The following is a 19342-nucleotide window of genomic DNA, read 5'->3' on the forward strand; positions in this document are numbered from 1 at the left end:
CCGGAAGACTGGACGCGTCTGCCACTGGCTCCCTATGCTTTGACCATTCTCAATGCAAGAGAAGAAGGCACTTCGCTTTCTGACGGATTATGGTGGACTCTCAGTTAATGAGCCCGCTTGTTCTGCCGTGCGAGTCATTCAAAAACCTAATCCGTCCAGCTCAGATCCGGATCTACTCGCCAAGCAAAAAAGCAAACAAAGATGCTCAGCCTGCCGTGCGCCTCATTCTATTTTGTTATCAGTATTCACTTACGACATATATTTCGCTGCGATGCCTTGCAATACAGATTTTCGATGGCACCTACCGGATATGAAGTTGGGTAATGATCTTATCCGCCAAAATGTAGCATTCCGGCAACAGGACCATCGAGTTTTGCGTTAACAACTACCTACTGCCTACCTCAGTACACATCTGCAGCTCCTAACGCTTGCTTCAGTCGGTCCCATTTGCACAACTGCCGCCCAGGTTAGTTCTAAGGAGTCAGCGCACACTCTAATACACTGTTGAGACTCAAAGCAAATAGAAGCTGTGCAGGCAGAATCCGGTTCACCTGCATAAACGCGCGCAAAACAAAGCGCACGCACTTAGCAAGCAGACATCGATTGCTACGCAAACTTACGTCTTTCTGCCGTTACAAGACTCTGTCCTCTCGACAATTCACCATCACCGCAAGGCGCCACCAGCCAGACGCCGTCCGTCACCGTCCCATTCCGTTCATACGGAGGCAGACGCCTCACGCGCGGACGCCTCCGTGCACGGTCACACCCTCGCAAGACTACACCCAATCGGAATAAGGTACACAGAGTCGCTACTGAAAGTCCTCGATGCGGATAAATAGCGGCTGGCTCCAGCCGGCCCCTGTGCACGGCGCCAAACGCAAGCCACAAGCGCCGCTGCCCGCCCGGCCGTGCCGCGGCGCGTCGCTAGCACGCCCGCCTCGCAGATGGCGCTGTCGGTCTTGTCCCACATCCACAGATGACGCTGTCCGCGTCGTCCCGGACCCACAGACGGCGCTGCTCAGGTCTCCGGCGCGTCGGGGATCGTCTCGAAGTGCAGGATGGCGCGGCCGTGAATCTTGGCGCGGCCCAGCTTCATGAAGACGGACTCAGCTTCTTCTGACGGGAACAGGTTGTACGGCGGAGGCTCCACCTGGGCGGGACATGTCAGCGGATCAGCGCAGGCGGCCGGAGGACAACGCCATCGTACGGGGCCGCGGCGTGCTGAACACATCTTAGCAGCTGTCATACTGGCTTTTAAACACATCAATCTGCTCCAGCCGTGCACCAGAATATTTAACACTGCTGATCACCTTGCAGTCTGCGAAAACGCTGCAAACTGAGCTAGAATGACCAAACAGAAACGAGACTGTATCACCAGCGACGGGGAAGGCTTAGGACTTTTGAGCGGACAAGTAATGTACACCATCTTGGCAGAAAACATAAAAAACATGTGCTAGTTTCGCACTGAGCTACCTCATGACCGGCTAATGTCCTACTTTTTTGGTAGCGATGAGATCCAGAAGAGTGTGCAGCTGGTCCAGGGAGCCCATCTCGACGGGCACGATCGTCTGCTCGTTGGCCTGGGCCACGCTCTCGAAACGGCTGACGTAGCGCTGAGCCGTCTCCGCTCCAATCACGATCACGCCGCCCTGGGCACCACCGCACCCGTCACACAGGTGTGAAGCTAACTCGTGACAACAGATAGTGATGATCATTGGTGCTGACTTTTATATATATGCATATATATGCATATGTGTATACGAATTAGAATCAAAGCGCCTACCCAAACACAAAAGATAGGTAAACAGAGCAAATTGCTGCCGAAAAGGACGCGCCGACCCGGCCGACGGCCCTGTGAGACAAACACAGTCATCGATGGACCGGCCGCCGGTCGTCGCCGCCAAAGTGACTTACCTGCCGGCTGCTACTGTAAGAAACCGGTCGGTGGACGGGGACAAATGATTGGAAAGTAATAAGCATGGAGCCTTGGTCGTGCACACGCGTCGCGTTTGCGGGGTTGTGTGAAAGCCGGCCAAAAATTGGGATGTTCCGCGCCTTCATGAGTATGCGGACAATGTGGCGCTAGAATAACGACAGGGGATTGGTGCGCGCTGGGTATGGACATACTGTGACCCAGTCTCCTTGTCATGCGCATTTCTAATTTGGGGCCAGGTCATTTAAAATGAGCGTTCCGCGTTTGTATGGAGATTTGAGCTGAACGTTGATTCCATGACACCCTGCGGGATCTGAACCGGATCATTTGCATTTTTGCAGGTTGCGACAGGAGGGGTGGTCTGGCTATATGGTAACCAATCCACACATCTAAATAAAATGGTGGCAAATTTTACAAAATTATAACATCACAAAACCTGCCACCCACATCAGCAGCAGCTCGGCGCCATGCGCCGTCGCCGCCGGCGTTGCGACTTACCTTGGATAGACATTTGAGGGGAACGGTTTTAGCGACCGCGGGTTGGCGGCGAAGTCGATGACTAGGTCGACACGGCCCTCGCAGGCGTTGATGGTTCGCTCGATCAGCTGGCTCTCGTAACAGTCCTCGCTCCACTGGACGATGTTCAGCCTGGCCACAGAGGGGGCGCGCCAGGCCGTCAGCACGCGCTTACCAGCTCGGGGAGCCGGCAGGGGGCCGGCGCAAGAACAGCCCGCAAGGTGGCAGGTGAGTGGTTACTTACTGGCCCTCGGGACACTAGCCTCACCGTTGTGGCAGGGAATCATTGATTTACTTGACACTACTAGGAACAAATACAAATATCCCTTATTCGACTACCTCCTTCAATAAACATGATCCTTCATGTTACTAGACAACAGTGGGGACAAGCCAGAATGTGTATGAGCATGTTTTAAATCTTCATTTCGCCAACGCTATAAACAGATGGAGGGGACAAACACATTACGCTTTCTAAGCTAAAGCACAAAGGGCTTTCAGCGAACGGACGAACTGCATACGGATTATTTCAGTCTACAGAAACATTTTGAAACAATTAGTTCTACTAATCACGACACCTTTTGTTCTTGCTACAATGGAAGGTGTTAGTCCACATCAATCAAGCCCTAAATTGTCACGTAGCAAAGGATACTACAAGACTGCAGGATATCACAAGATATCACGACCGAAATACTGCTTGTGCATACGAGGCGCTGGTAATGTGCAGCGATGCTAATTGGTAGATTTGGCGCCGGGGGATAAGTGAGCGTATGAGCCCGGCCAATCGGCGCTGGTAATGTGCAGCGATGCTCATTGGTAGATTTGGCGCCGGGGGGTAAGTGAGCGTATGAGCCCGGCCAACGGCGCTGGTAATGTGCAGCGATGCTCATTGGTAGATTTGGCGCCGGGGGTAAGTGAGCGTATGAGCCCGGCCAACGGCGCTGGTAATGTGCAGCGATGCTCATTGGTAGATTTGGCGCCGGGGGTAAGTGAGCGTATGAGCCCGGCCAACGGCGCTGGTAATGTGCAGCGATGCTCGTTGGTAGATTTGGCGCCGGGGGGTAAGTGAGCGCGTGAGCCCGGCCAGGAAGCTCTGGCCGCAGGGAGGTGTCGATGGCGGCACCCTGACACGATGTAACGCGAAGCCTGTGCTCCTGGGCACCAGCACCCCAGCCGAACCACGGCCAGATCATGACACTGCGGCAGGCCACCGACGGGCGATTGGGATAGGACAAGCCCGGTTCCGAATAGCGGTTCACCAAACATGTGTAGGGATGGACGGTCACACTTAAGATGACGGCGAGAGACGAATGCATGACGTGGGTCGCGCGTTTAAACAGTGGGATTGCCATCGCCGCGCAAGGGAGGAAGGGCGAGCGAAGCCAACTATCTATGCGCTGGTGTGTACACAAACCAATTCAAAAGTGGAATGGTACACTGGACGAGCCACTAGAGCCTTGTTTAGTTCTGAAGAGCATGGCAAACAACACCCAGGCTCGGGGATTTGTTATCGCACTGGACTTTGCACCGAGACCCCGACCCATCGCCGGCAGCTGTCGCTAGGTACTCGCCACGGATCAAATACTGGGGCACGTTTGAATTTGTTCGACTTTATCTCAAACAATATTGCTGGTCTTGCCCACGGGGACCTGGCACGGGGCGGATGCGTTACATTATTGCACGGTAAGCAAATACCACTCCGCTACTCCAGTTCGGCCGAAAACCACACATGACGAAACGTTCGAATGAACCGGAATGGCGCAGCCCGGGTTATGATGCGGGATTAAATCCACGAGCCCTGCTCAGCAGGCACTCGAACCAAACAAGACAAGTCCTTGGAAACGAGTTTATAGAAAGGATATGCGTAGGCGCATTCAAACAAGGTGGTACACAAGAAGCTCGGCTAAAATTAGCTGGGTATGATAACCAGCTCAGGCAGTCCTGTAAAAACATTGCCGCCAATACAAGTACATGGGAGATGATATAAAACTGAGCAGCCAGCAGTGCTACGGACTCGCAAAGAGGACTCGTCACTAGCCGGCCAACGAGCCGAAACTGGCGTTCGCCTGCGCGACACTCAACAGCTATCGAAGAGAGCAGCAACTCTGCATCACCAGGTCATTTCGGTTTACATTAATGCAGGGTATGAATATATCGTAAAAGATAAGACTATTTTAGGCCACACCTGCGTTACACCTAGTGCAGATTTACCCCTAAACGAAATGCTAAATTACAAAAGCGGCATAACTGTCCCTTCTTTTCCATGGTGTGGTGGGCATAAAGTTAAGACCGATAAAGTGGATGTTAACGTACTTGCCATTTAAGGGTGCTCAGAAGAAATAACGTGTGGCTAACGCGCCCACTTTTCTCTAAGTCAGCAAAACAGCTTTTGACCCGCACATAGCTGGTGTCTTTCACTGGATGAAAACCGACATCAGCTGGTAACCGTTCAATCGATTCTTTTTCGATTAAAGTTGTTTAAACGTATTAAGGGGCGTCTAATATATAACGTACTTCGTCCGTTGCCTGCATGAACCATTTTCTGGCTTCAGAAACTCCCGCATAGCCCCCCCCCCCCCCCCTCAACTCGTACGGTGACCCTTGGGGAGACCCTCGCCCCCTGCAGACACGTTGAGGAGACTCCTTAGCCCCTCCCCAGTCCTGCATTCCGGCAAAGCCCATGGCTGCAAACCCAGCCAGCTATCGCCGCCGTTCCCAGTCCCCACGCACGCTCAGCACAGCAAAAACAACTCCCTCACACGCTGTGAGTCGTCCGGCTCCAGTGCGGGGTTAAAGGGGAACACCATTAGACTAGTGGTGGCGTCACACGGCATGTGAGATGAGTGCACGGGTTGCACAGAGGACAGCAGCGTACCGCCCGTGTAGCCCCGGCGATTCAAACTGCTCGCCGGCGCTGCGACAACCGAACACAGCATGAGTCACCTCTCCTCGACACGGCACGTCGCCGCGACATGAGGCGACGCGCGACAGAGACGGGCACAGCAAGGGTCACCTCTCCTCGACACGGCACGTCGCCGCGACATGAGGCGACGCGCGACAGAGACGGGCAAAGCAAGAGTCACCTCTCCTCGACACGGCACGTCGCCGCGACATGAGGCGACGCGCGACAGAGACGGGCACAGCAAGGGTCACCTCTCCTCGACACGGCGCGTCGCCGCGACATGAGGCGGATACCGCCCAAGCTGTGCGATATCGACAGAATAAACAAGGTGATAGCGGGGATGCCTTCAAATACTGTCCTTTGGGTCGTACCGCCAGCGTCGCCAGAGAAGTCACACGATATTTTTCCCAGTAGTAATAACGTTGCCGCGCGCAACAACAAACAACCAAACTGTGACCGAACGCTGCAGTGTTGCGCGTAATATTTAGGTGATGGTCAAGAAGTGCCCGCGAATGCATGCATGTCAAGAAGTGCCCGCGAATGCATGCATGTATGGTACTTGACACCGCCACCCCTGGGCAGATGAGGCGAGAATGTCAGAGCAGACGTGTCGTGAAGGCCCACCTCATGGCATCTCCATAAAAGCACTCGGCGCGATGGTGACGCCATATCTGTGCGCCTAAAACACACCATCTGTCCAGAGTACTCGTCAAATATTGACCAAAAGCTTGGCACAGTGTTGCTAGCATGCTGCTGATATCCCTGAGCTCATCATAGTCATCACACCCAACGCAATATCAGGACCTTCATCCACGTATACACACGTGTCTGCCCGACACTGTCGAGCCACCTAAAAGCGGGTGTCGCGCGGATCTGTCCCGTAGTGCCTACACTGGTACCGCCGCCATCCATGACTCGGCTCCGTGGCCCGGCCGCTGCTCACTTGTGCTCCTCCTGGTCGGTGATGTTCTGCAGGCCTTCGTCGCGCAGCACAGCCACGGTCAGCCGCACCGACTGTCCCTCCGTCCACTCGGGGAAGAAGAAGCGGCCGATCCGGATGGCCCAGAGCGCCAGGCCGCCAGTGCCCACCACCAGCACGTTCACCTTCCCTGCCGACGACAGCACGCCGCCGGTCAGAGCCGCGGCTGGCCGAGCGGCGCCAGCCCATAGGACGTCACGTCACGCCACCGGTCAGAGGGCACGTGTCCCCACAGCGGGCTCTCCTGCCGCACGCCACCCACGATACAAAATAAATCAGACATGCCAACTGCACGGGAAGACAAACATTGCTGTCCCGTGGTACATTTCAAAGTGCTAATGCACACGTCATTGTTTCTGAATCTGGTCACATGACCTGATCTGACATCACGATCAAGAGGCAGGCACCTGTGATCGCTTTTAATTGGTGTCACCTGACAACGGGACCGAGACCAAGGGCGATGTCAGGACAAGATATACACCTTTGTCTGGTTTTATCGGTAGCACACACGTCCTCGCACATCGAGAGGCGGAAGGAGTCTTAGTCTTAAAAACGCCACAGGCGATTAGTCTGGAATTTAGCTGATAAAACAGAACAATGGTCCAGATGACTTGGCTTTAACTCGCTTTTTTATCAAGGTGCAATCACAATAAATAAAGCTTTTATTCAAATCCATGTGAATACCATTAATTGATCCCATATGTAGTCCCTAGCGTCGCACTCATAAATGTCCCATCAATCAGTTGATAACTTATTCTTTGAACGGTTCGGTCGTTGTTGAAGCTGTCCAGACTAACTTAACTCTGCGCATCGTTCCATTACCACTCTCTAATTCAGCCGCCCACCGCGCCACAGCGTCGGCTAGACCACCAGGCACTGCTTGTGAGCCGGGGAAGGGGAGGGGCGGCTGCAGCTGGGCCGGCCGGGCCGCTGGCTGGCGCGGCGCGTGGGACGGACAGAGACAGCTATTTCAGGCACGCTCGCCATGGCACCAGACACAACCTGACCCGGCCCACTGCCGGGCCGACACTCCCAGCATCCGCAGCCCCTAAGCCCAGTCGCTCTTTCTGTCCTGTCCTCTCCCAGCATCCCTTGTCATTAATTCATCTGTCAACTCTTTTCCAAGAATTCTCATTTTACTTACATCTAATCATTTACTTACATCTTATCATTTACTTGCATCTTACATCATTTTACTTACATCAAACACCTCCAGAACTGGAGGCCGCAGACTGCTGCGCGTTCGACAATGCTGCACGACTACTCGAAGACGGACGACATTCTCAAAACAGATCAGATAAGATAGACTGTCCTTATCAGTGAGCGCCGAACTCTGGCAGTGAGTCCCGGCCCTGCTCGCTCCCACAGACATGAACGGATACACGGACACGGACACGGACACGGACACGGACACGGACACGGACACGGTCACGGACACGGACATGTGTCGGAGGCGGCTGCCCGTGTGCGTGGGGCAAACGGCGAGCTGGATACTGTCACCGCGGCCGACCACGTCTCACTCTCACCAGACTCGCCCCGCTCTCACCAGAATCGCCCCGCTCTCACCAGAGTCGCCCCGCTCTTACCAGAGTCGCCCCGCTCTCACCAGACTCGCCCCGCTCTCACCAGAGTCGCCCCGCTCTCACCAGAGTCGCCCCGCTCTCACCAGACTCGCCCCGCTCTCACCAGAATCGCCCCGCTCTCACCAGACTCGCCCCGCTCTCACCAGAATCGCCCCGCTCTCACCAGAGTCGCCCCGCTCTCACCATAATCGCCCCGCTCTCACCAGAATCGCCACGCTCTCACCAGAGTCGCCCCGCTCTCACCAGAGTCGCCCCGCTCTCACCAGACTCGCCCCGCTCGGCCAGCTGCTTCTCGACGTACTGGCGGGCGGTGAACACAGTGTTCATCGCCCACAGGCCGCCACTGGGCAGCATCGAGGCCACCGGCATCGACACCGAGCTGGGCACCTTCACCAGGTACTTGACGTCCTCCACGGGCACGTACTCGGCGTACCTGCGGGGCGCCATACCGACGAACCTGGTCAAATCATCGGCCCGCCAGCGGCGCCCGGCATGTGGCCCGGTTCGGAACACGTGTCGGCCGCGACCAGGGCATTATCGACAACGAGCATCGATCGAGGATCGGTGACCAGGAGCAAAACAACCACTTTGCTCTCGGCGAGCGGAAAGTCATGTCATGTCGGTAACTTGCATTGCTACACTACGAAAGCTACATTCCATCACAAACCGCCAAGAGATGGACGGTTTGACGACTCACCCGTCCGGGCATCCCACGTAGGGATACACGATGACATTGTCGCCGATCTTCAGACCACAGTTCGGGTCCACATTCTCGCCGAAGCTCTCAATCTGTCCGGCCACTTCAAACCCTGAAGGGCAGAATCGGCCATTACGACACGGCAATCACGTCCTGTCTACAAGGCATCCGAAACCCACGGCAGCAAACGTGTCTCAGCCGGCCGATCACAGCAAGAGTGCATACGCCAGCGCCACCCAGCGCCGCAGCGTGACAACTCTCCGGCAGCAACAAGGGCCCGACCCGTCCACGGTGTCGGCGGCCGCGCGTGATGGCCTACCGGGGAAGAGCGAGGTGTCACGGACGCCCTTGTTGCTGCAGCTGGAGCCGTCGGAGCCGATGGAGGCCAGCGAGGCGGCGCTGTTCACCGACATGGACCGCTTGGAGCGGTAGCACACGCCTGCGCACATCACCTGAAACGACGGCCGGCCGGTCACACTCGGGCGTCGCGCAAGGCGCGCCGGGTCGCTCTGCCGTTCGGACATCAGACCAGTCACGCTGAAACCCCGCAGTCGTTACGCTGCTTGGTCACGTGACCCACGAAAGCAGGTGAAACATACGCTTTGAATTCACGGCGGAATGCGCGCGCCGGTTCTTAAAACACGGTTGTTACCTGGCAATGGCAAAGATTAGCCTAATCGGCATATTCTTCTTAAGCAGCACTCGACTTAGGTACAGAAGTGCAAAAGTCTGAGCTATCGTCTCTAAAACACCAGGAACGGTCTGTCTCATTTTCAGGGATTGTGGGGCGACACTCAACTAGTGCATTGGTCGGAGTAGGGGCAGGGCAGCTTCTACAGCTTGTTGTTTACCTTACATCATTACTAGGGGTTCGCTTTTTGGTGGGTAAGTAGGCTTGACGTAGAAAATGGTTGATGTACGCAAAGTACATTGTTAAAATCATTCGCTGCGATTCAAAGTGGCGCTATTCACCTGCTAGTAACTGTCATATGCAAAGTTTAAAAAATACATGAGTAGCCTTCAACTTATTTCAATGCCTTTATATTTCGGTCACCTGGTTCCGAGACGCAAAAGTTGCAACCAATGAAAGGTCCACAATGTATCCGCTTCCTTTAAAGACCTCGGAAAGCGGAAGAAACTTAAGGTGGTGAACTCTTGACGGGAACTGACCACGTTATCTTTAAAACTGACCACTTCATTCCCTTTACGACTTTGAATTAGTAATATAACCTAGGCAGGGGTTTGCGCACGTCGTGGTCTGCGTGTTTCCCCACCCCTTTTCGTGTCGACTTACCCCTTAATAATGGCGTTAACCACCTCAGACGTAACAGATGTACTAAGCTTGGAGCTACGACGGTAGCTATCACTCTAGTGTCATGCCCTACAGTTGTTTGAGAGGAGCAGTGTTGTGCGCGTGTTGTTAACCTTGTGACACACGAGACCATGCATAACATAGGGGCAAACAGGTAATCTCACTTTAAGCAGCCAATAGCCCAGCGGGCGGTTTCCCATGAATAAAAAATGCTTCGTTGTTCCGCACGTGTAACTTCCGTATTGATCTCTCTCGCCCTCGCCAGTGTGGCCAGTGCCTTCCAGCTATTGATCACGCCGGGGACGTCTACCCGTCCTAGCCTCCCCCTTGGGCTCACTCTGGCGAGACTCGGCAATCCCCCAGCTCCCCTTAGCGGCGTCCGACTCACCGTGACGGGACCCGGCTATCACCAGGCGTCCCTCAGCAGCGTGCGACTCACCCTGACGGGACTCCCCTATCACCAGGCGTCCCTCAGCAGCGTGCGTCTCACCATGACGGGACTCTGCTATCCCCAGGCGCCCGCCCCTTAGCAGCGTCAGACTCACCCTGACAGGACTCGGCTATCCCCAGGCGCCCGCCACTTACCAGCGTCAGACTCACCCTGACAGGACCCGGCTATCCCCAGGCGCCCCTCAGCAGCGTGCGACTCACCTTGACACGGGCTCCGGCCGGCGGCACCTCCGGCATCGGCACGTCAAAGTTGAACACGCACCCCTTCATGGTGGGGCCGGGCGACTCGATGCTGACCTGATGCAGCGGCATGCCCCGCTTCTTCCTGGAACTGAGCCGGGCAGCACGTCATGGGTGCGGTCGCGGCTGACTCGTGACAGGTCAGGTCACCTCGGTGGAGGGCGTCACGCCGGAGGCAGGAGCTCAGGCGAGGCCACAGGTTCATCAGCGCTACTTTTGGAAGGACCTCTGGAGCATCGCTCATCCGAAATAGAGTTCGGTGAAGCGAGAATCTCATATGACTGGTGACGACAGCTGACTGCGGTATCCAGAGGCGCCAGACGAGCCGAGCTCGTGTCCAGTGAGATGTTCTGAAGGCGACACCGCTGAGATCGGGATGCACGTCAGCTCTTCCATCAGCAGACGATGATCTCGGACACGAGCTGGTGCTTTGAGTCTTGAAGATGGAGATGTTTGCTAACGAGACACCCTCACTGACGGGGCATACCGGGGCCGAGCCGCGTTCGCAGTGTCCAATGATGCGACGGATTCTAGAATGCATCGCATTTTTTGCTGGGGCCAGCAAGGGTACAGATACGTTTACGAAACGATCGCACTCTTTGGTGTCGTTCAATGCACCACCGCACTGGTAGTACTACCCACGTTTGCCTGAAGTTCGTCGGTCGTTTATAACGTCATTTGTCTGAAGTTTGTCGGTACTTGTAAGGTCGTTTTGGTGGGACGGCCGGAGCGGCCTTGACATGACAAGTCAACCGGAGGCCAGATATGCAGTTCAAACGAACGTGACCTCAGTGTGAGCGGGGTTAGCCTGGAGGGGGCTACACTTCGATGACTGGGCCTAAGTTGAAGCCAGCATGTGTTTTCTTCCATTTCATCAGAAGAGCACCCCGCGAGATCATAAATACAGATATTTTCCCATGTGAACCTTTACTGTTTCACCCATAGGTACACATATCTAAAACGCAAGAGAAATTGCGTGTTCGGATTAAATTTATTTGCTTGTTCTAAGGATAGCCTAGATACCGGTGCACAGGCAACCAATCCCTGAAACGGGTCGCGCAAGCGCGCAGGGATCAGGGGTAGGAGCCAGCTGCCTCACCAGCAAACTGGTGGTGCATTGTAGCGACGTATGCACAACATTATTGGAATCATCCACATGTGACGCAAGTGGAGAAAGTGTACGAGATCTTTCCCAAAAGTTTCCGCTTTAACCAACGGCACCCAAGAAGCAGCATTTCAGGGTCGACGTAACAATGCGCTTCCCTCTGTCCCGAGTACTTCACAGACCGACATCCTGTATGGCTGGACCCTTGCCGCCACGTTTAGCCCATGGCTAGAACACAGCTATTTGGGTCAGCCGGTCGGCGCGGCCCCCCTTTGCCCCACTTGCCACTTTCGGCGTAGTCCATGGCGCGCTGTTTTGGCGCCGTCGCGGCCCGGGCGCGGCCGGTGTTCAGGGGTTCGGGCGCCCCCGAACTCCGGCTGACAGCAGCTGGCGCCGCACCAGCTCGCGTCAGGCGACGGGCCGAGGCGGGCGGGGCGAAGCATACAGCTGACGGGCCGGGGCAGGCCGGGCCGAGGTGTACAGACGACAGGCCGGGGCAGGCCGGGCTAAGGTGCACAGCTGACGGGCCGGGGCAGGCCGGGCCGAGGTGTACAGACGACAGGCCGGGGCAGGCCGGGCTAAGGTGCACAGCTGACGGGCCGGGGCAGGCCGGGCCGAGGTGTACAGACGACAAGCCGGGCCAGGCCGGGCTAAGGTGTACAGCTGACCAGCCGGGGCAGGCCGGGCCGAGGTGCACAGACGACAGGCGGGGCCAGGCCGGGCTAAGGTGCACAGCTGACCGGCCGGGGCAGGCCGGATCGGGGTGTACAGCCGGCGGGTCGGGCAGGTCGCATCAAGGTGTACAGCTGACGTGCCGAGGCAGGCCGGGCTGGGGTGTACAGCCGGCGGATCGGGGCAGGCCGGACCGGGGTGTACCGTTGACGGACCGGGGCAGGCCGGGCCGAGGTGTACAGCTGACAGGCCGAGCCGGGCGAAATGTACAGCTGATGGCCCGGGTGTGTGGTGTAATCACATAATAATTGTCCCATCGATTAACACCCCCCAAAAAACACACATTTTTGCAACCCAGCATTGTGCTCTAGACCATCTACAGTAATGATTTAACTTGGGTCATCGATAACTTCAAGCAGCCTCATGGGGTATGACGACCACTTACTTCGTCAATAAGTTTAGCCAGGCAACTCCATGGGTACCAAGCGAGCCCTTAGCAAAACGCTGCTGCTGCAAGGTTAAGTGGACGCCTGGGTGGGCACGGAATACAGGCCAGACGCACCTATACAGTTACAAACACACCAACTCGCCGTGGAATACGCTGAGTTTGGATCGACCTATCACACGTCTGGTAACGCTCCAAGGCTCTACAGCAGCCGGTGGTGGCTCACCGCACGCGCAGCAGCGGTACCGACGGTGTTCGGTGTCACACTGGCTGGGAAGGCGGCGGGTCCGGACGGCCGACGCACACTGTACACCCCACCCACAGGCCGTCCGCCGTCTGAGTAGCGCACACGCCTCGATCAGGCTCTGAACATGTGATCCCAGGTATTGATTGCCGCCGACGCGCCGGCGCAGACGGCCGGCCGAGCCGGGCCCCACCCTCTGCCGGCTCGGCGGCCAGTCCGACCGTCCGGCCGCCCGGCCGGACAAAGGGTCGCACCGGCGCCCTCCCCCCCCCCCCCCCCCCCCCCCCCCACCTCTCATCCAGTGCCGGCTGCCCGCCGCCAGCCGCCCATCGCTCCGGATGACGCAGATGGGTGATGTGCACTGAAACTTGGGTATGTGAGGTGCGCAAATACTGTAGAAAACCGGATTCTGCGGACTTCGTGGGGCATGTAGGGAGTTCACGAAGAAATCAGCATTAGAAGTGATAACGTACAAATGCGACGCACACTTCACGAATGTCCCTTTGGAAAGTCTTACCTGTCCTCAAGGTCTTCTTTTTCGGGCATGTCATCATTGGAGGTCATCGTAAGAAACTTATAAAACTAATGTAAGCGATGGGAAATCGGATTCCAGGCCCATTCAAACAACTTCAAAACTCACTCCAGTGCTGTTCAATGAGCACTACGTTTAAAAGCAGTTTGTGGATACCTCGGGTTATGTAACAGGCTTTTGAGGCTTGTTGGCTTAACAAAGACTTGACCGCGCCACGGGTCACGGTTGGTCACGATCAGTCGACAGCAGCTTAACGATAGCGATACAGCTAATATTGCTCGTGCTGCACAATATCGGCACACTCTCATTTTGAAGAGGCACCTAGCCAATCTTCTTACTTATAATGGGCAGTGCACGGGTGGCTTACCTCGCATGGCGATACCTGTAGACAAAAACAAAATAAATATTGGAAAAATTTCGCGTGTTAAGGTGCACGACGAATCAGCCAATGCTTGGCGAGGGTTGCACTGGGCGAGCCATGACCCACTGGATAAGCACACACTTCTCCCAGCCATTCGCTTTAAACGCTTCCGTTTGCTTCACAGTTTGGCCCTTGGCATGTGCCCTCCATTTCCATTGAGAATGGACAGGGTCAATTAAATGACTTCCCTCTCGAACCTGAACAACGAGACTCAAGTAACCTAAGCCATGCGGATTCTCAGCTCATATCATGGGGTTAATTATGTAAGCGTGTAATAGGTTCAGAAGTACTCGACACAGCAATTGCCTTGGGGCAAAGAGCCCAATTACAGCACTGAACTATTAGCATCTCGCTCTTGCGTGAAGGCTCGATGTGTGAGTGGAAACAACCGCTCCCGACTTTTGGATATGATCGCAATTCACGGCTATTCCTGACATCGGTGCACGTGACACGCAGCAGTGCGTGTACGCCACCGCCACAGCCGCCCAGCCCAGAGCACACACAGCAGCACCTTGGCGCTCGCTGAGAGGACTAGAGAGGACTACGCGACGGCCGCCGCTGGCGCACCGGCCGCCGGAAGCTGCGCAGGAGACCAACGCTGGCCGATGGTTCAGCACGGTCTGGGCGCGCTCTCGGCGCTTGGGTGGTGCGGATGCCCCAGCGTCCACTGGCGCCCACCGGCGCCCCCTCCGATGCCAGTATGGCATGACATGTCACTTGGTGGCACTCCAAGGCGTCTTTGGTGGCACGCTATGAAAGTCAGGTGGGGCTGCATGTCAGTAGCAAAGCCGTCTGACCACCAGATTTGCGTAGCAGGGTAAAGGCACGAATAGTACACGACGGCTCTCGATGTCCACTCCATGCATTCGGATGCATGAAAAAGTGTGCAAGAATAGCTCCAACAGTACTCCGACTTATTTGCAGCTGAAATAAACGCAAAATACTGCATTCCATATCAAAAACGAAACCCGTCACTCCCTTAAACATACCACCTCCAGGGCGATGTGTTACCACTGTGCAATCGTGGGCAGATGTCCACGCGTTATCTGCACCACCTGCAGGCTATAGCACCGCCGAGTACCGCTCAGTCAACACACGCGGCCGGACTTGGCCCGTTGCTGAGAGTGGAGAGCAGTGGGTCGGTTCGGTTTAGCTTTCTGCCACCTGGACGATGTCTAGAAAACACCAGCACTTCACAAAACCATGATCACCTTCCACATGTCGCCCGATGTCAGGACCAACTAACGGATACACGAAGAGTACCGAACTAGAAGAGGTTCGGAGATTTGTCGGCAGTGGCGAGGTAATTATCTTCTGATGCGGGACATGGCCGCTGAGTGGAGCTCTGTGCTCGCCCACCGTCGCGAGGAGCGGCCAGCGACGTCTCGCGGAGCCAGCGCCGGGTTGTTGTTGCCAGGCGGGAGGTGGAGGGGGGGGGGGGGGAGGGGGGCGCCAATTGCAGGACTGCACAGCTGTCCCGATGCCCGCCGCGCGGCTCAGGGTCAGGCGGGCATTAGCCTTCACTGCCGCTGACTGCCCGGATGGGGGGGGGGGGGGGGGGAGCTCAGGCACGCCCATATGCCAGACCGCAGTCAACGGCTGCATGTAGCCGTGGACGCCCTGCGACCAGCGCAAGACCGGGGCTGGGATGGTCAGACTCGAGCGGTCCGGAGAGGAGAAGGACGATGCTCTCGCCGCTCCTTCGCTCGACAGCTCCTCCGGCGTCGGCTGGTTCGCGAGCTAAGCGATGATGCTGTCCGTCAAAATTCAGAGATGGGCAAGGTTGTCAGGCATCTGACGCTGCCGCAGGTCTAGGCCTCAAAGGACGAAAAATTACAGCCCACAATTACAAGTGATGCTTTTAAACTCCAGACACGTTGTTATTGATTGACGCCTCTCGGGGGGTTGGAGCGTCAAAACATCAATATATAACAAATGTCGGGGGTATCGACAGCTGGAGCACGCGAGTAACCGAAATTCGGTGTTTGGTGACCCTTGCTTTGGTGCATGCTTGCGCATTGGCAACATTTTGCTTTGCATGCCCAATAAGCAATAATACCCGTTATGACTGCTGCAAACGTTGATGGGTCCGTTCACCCGCCATACCTATCACAGGATGGGGCGAAAATGAGCAGCTCGTATAACCTGGAACGGTTCCTGTGGCGAAGTCTCGCGTCAGCGAACCGGGAGCGTGGCTGCTAAATGAGACGACGACGATGGCACACAGTGAAGGCAAAGGTTTCCAGGCCCATGTTAGTCGACATTTCTAGGTGCCGGATTTCGGCCACCATTTTTCAAGGGACGGGTTTTTGTCGCACAAATTGGGCAGAAAAAATTTCGGACGATTCCAACATTGTCTGCCTAAAAAAGAAAAATGGGACAATAATTCTGAAATGGGATTTTCCTCGCAAAAAAAAGATGGAGAACACAAATAACCACAGAATGGAGATCTTACTTTCCAATCTTCTCCGTTGGAAACCCCACGTTGCCGCATACCGTCGGCGGCCACCGTCATGTCCCGAACGGAGCCCGTTAATGACGGACGCCACCCGCATGAATGACAGTGAAATAACCGTTCGACTGCTTTGCCGCATCCCTGTGGGTGGATACCAGTACTCATCGGTAAAACCTGCTCCAGCAAACATATTACCGAACTTTCCACCCAGACGCCGCAGCACGGCTTAAACTTCGAGAGGCTGCCTTCCCGAGGCATGATCGGTGCACCAGACATTCACTTCCCTTCTCTCAACGTAAGCGACTTGGTCGATCTTGATATGTCGGAAAAGGTTCAGAATGTGTAAATTGTTATTCAGTTGGGAGGGGGAGATCCCACGCCCCACAACTTTGAGAGGAAAGTGGGTCAAATCCAGGGTGACCAAGTTCAACTTGAGATGCGACCAAAGTGGTGATCACAATCATGGGTTGAAAAAGCTGATTTACTGGATATGCTCAGAGACAAAAACACTTTTGCGAACCAGTTGGTGATAAACTACACGCAACTACACGCCTCTAGGCTCGTTATGTTAAGAATGCGTTTAGCTGATAATTTTTATGAGTTCAGCCTCGACCATCACTCAGTTCTTAATGGCCAGCACATGATACTCAAGTACAAATGAGATCCTGAACCAAAAATGCCGGTGGCTATGCCGCATTCCATTACATTTGCCTTTGCTTTGTGACTCATTGCATTTAGAATCATATTGCAGCGGTTTCTGTGGCTCCAGGCAACAATTTAGACAGTTTAAATTTCGTCAGCGACAGAAAAGGCACTTTTTCACCCCCGACCACTGCTTACCACGAAGAACAAATCAACAACAGCGCCGACTCAGACTCTCGCAAGTGCTCGTTGTACGTTTACAGGTGCGCATGCAGCCGCGGTTACTGCGCCCCTCCATGGCTGGGGTATGGCCGGCGTGGCGCAGTTTGCCGTGCGGGAGCGGCGCCGCTGGGGCAGCGTCGCGGCGCGTTGTTTGTCCCGTGACGTCGGTGCCCGGTGTCGCGCCTGGCGCCTGTGCAACCCGGGCCAACGGGTACGGGAGTATGCAGCGCCGGCCGGGCGCGGGCCGGGCCGCGCCGCCGCTGGCCGGGCCTGCCGAAGGTCGGGCAGGACAGGGAGCGACGCAGCTGGCTGCTGCCGCGCGGCCAGCGCGCGGGCCTCGCCGGGCCCATCGCGCCACCGCACACTGCGGTACGCACCGCCGCAACAAACACGTCAAATGTCCTGTTTTGCACCTACGCATGAGCTGCGATGGAAGATAGCGGTAGGCGCGCCAGGAGCCCATGCCCCGCGCACTTGATGGAAGTTAACCCGAATCGTACGGTGACATTCGGGAGTTAACTGCTTCAGATGAAGTTCTCTCCAGCTTCTAATTGCTGGCGTTCCTGTGCCACTCCGAGATATCTTAAGGCTGTAACTGACTCCACAGATGACGATCCCGATAGGCATTGCGAACTGCAGGTCTCAATCGCTCTACCAGCCAATCGTTACCTTTTTATAGCTGTGTTACGTCCTGCCCCGAGAAACGAATTATGTTAACTTGTCTTTGGGATTAAATCAGGTCATTCAGTCATCATAATTACGGACGATTCTGCTTCAGCGCAGGGACTTTGTCTTAACTGACCCACAATATCACCACGTCAATCACTGGTATGCGCTACACACCCTGCGCGGTTATTCCCTCAGTGGCAAACGAAGTATTGCCTAGTGGAGCGTGGGTTCTCAGTTGCCAACGGCGGCCTGGCGGATTATGTCGGTGCAGGCTATGCGTCAGGGCGTGGTTACAGAGCGTGAGCAGCACGCCGAGAAGCGCTGTCGCGGGGTGAGGGCGAGGGGAGGCGACGGCCGATACCCGCTGTTGACCATCCACTTGGCCACGGGGTCCGCTCGACCGGGTCAGCTCGACCAAGGCCTCTCAGATAGCCGAGTGACAGTCACCGGTCGTCGATTTTGTCTCGTGGTGCACGAGAAACGCCGGCGCCCCCTGCGCCGCCCTGGCAGCTGGCAAGTACTGCCCGACGCCAGCTGCACTGTCCAGGGTACATGCTTCCACCAGCCGAACACCAAACGTGCAGACCGCCCGGTCATACCGGCCACGTAACCGGCGCCCATGTCCTACATCACAGCGGGCAATGGGGCCTATTGGGGAAGGACCCGGATCATGGTCCGAGGTCCGAAGAGAAGACGGTACACCCGGGGCACTGGAGCAACTTACGTCAGGCTGTATGACCAACGCTGTTTACTAGTTCACTCGCGCAGGGGCTTCGAGGATCGAGCAGAGGGCCCCGGCTTTGAACCGTTTATCAGTCGGTCGACAGGATTCCGAAGTCGCGGGTTTCTCGCAACACTGTGTGGTAGCTACAACCTGCAATCTGTTTCCAATCGGGCAATCGATCAACCCGTCCCCCCCCCCCCCCCCCACCCTCCGACTTCTGTTCGAGCGGGCGGACTCCAATGAGCTTTAAGTGAATGGCGGTTCGCATGAGTTAAAAACAGAACCATTTCCCGGCAGGGGGGTTGTGCCAGCTAGACGGGCCCGACGCTGGCAGGAAACTGACCTGGTGAGTTCCGGCATGGCTTCCGTGCTGGCCTCCAGCGCTGCTGCGTCGGGATGAACGGGCGAGCGAATGGAGACTCTCCTGGCCCTGCAGCGGTACGGGACGGCAGAGATGGGCGTCGCTCCTGGCAGTCGGATCCCTCGGCGCTCCCCCTCCCGGCGACGGCAGCACACTACCGCCCGGCCCGGCCCGGCTCGGCACGGCGCCCGAGGCCACGCACCGATCACGTGACCGTGGCGGCGGCGCCACCGGCCGTCGA

At 56.2% G+C, this 19342-nt stretch overlaps 1 protein-coding gene across 1 annotated transcript; it reads right to left on the reverse strand.

The window, feature by feature from the left end:
• Positions 1–205: 205 nt before the first annotated feature.
• Positions 206–19212, reverse strand: LOC119114521 (uncharacterized). Its single transcript, XM_037238627.1, has 11 exons — positions 19084–19212; positions 10571–10700; positions 8927–9059; positions 8608–8719; positions 8174–8343; positions 6292–6457; positions 5322–5360; positions 2432–2581; positions 1915–1927; positions 1497–1649; positions 206–1150 (listed from the first exon to the last, which is right to left on the reverse strand). Exons 1-11 carry the CDS (start codon positions 19098–19100, stop codon positions 1019–1021), a joined length of 1215 nt encoding a protein of 404 aa, XP_037094522.1. The 5' UTR covers positions 19101–19212; the 3' UTR covers positions 206–1018.
• Between the last annotated feature and the right edge of the window lie 130 nt (positions 19213–19342).

The sequence above is a fragment of the Pollicipes pollicipes genome, unplaced genomic scaffold (genome assembly GCF_011947565.3).
Source record: "Pollicipes pollicipes isolate AB1234 unplaced genomic scaffold, Ppol_2.1 Scaffold_946;HRSCAF=1095_pilon_pilon_pilon, whole genome shotgun sequence".
Classification (NCBI taxonomy): domain Eukaryota; kingdom Metazoa; phylum Arthropoda; class Thecostraca; order Pollicipedomorpha; family Pollicipedidae; genus Pollicipes; species Pollicipes pollicipes.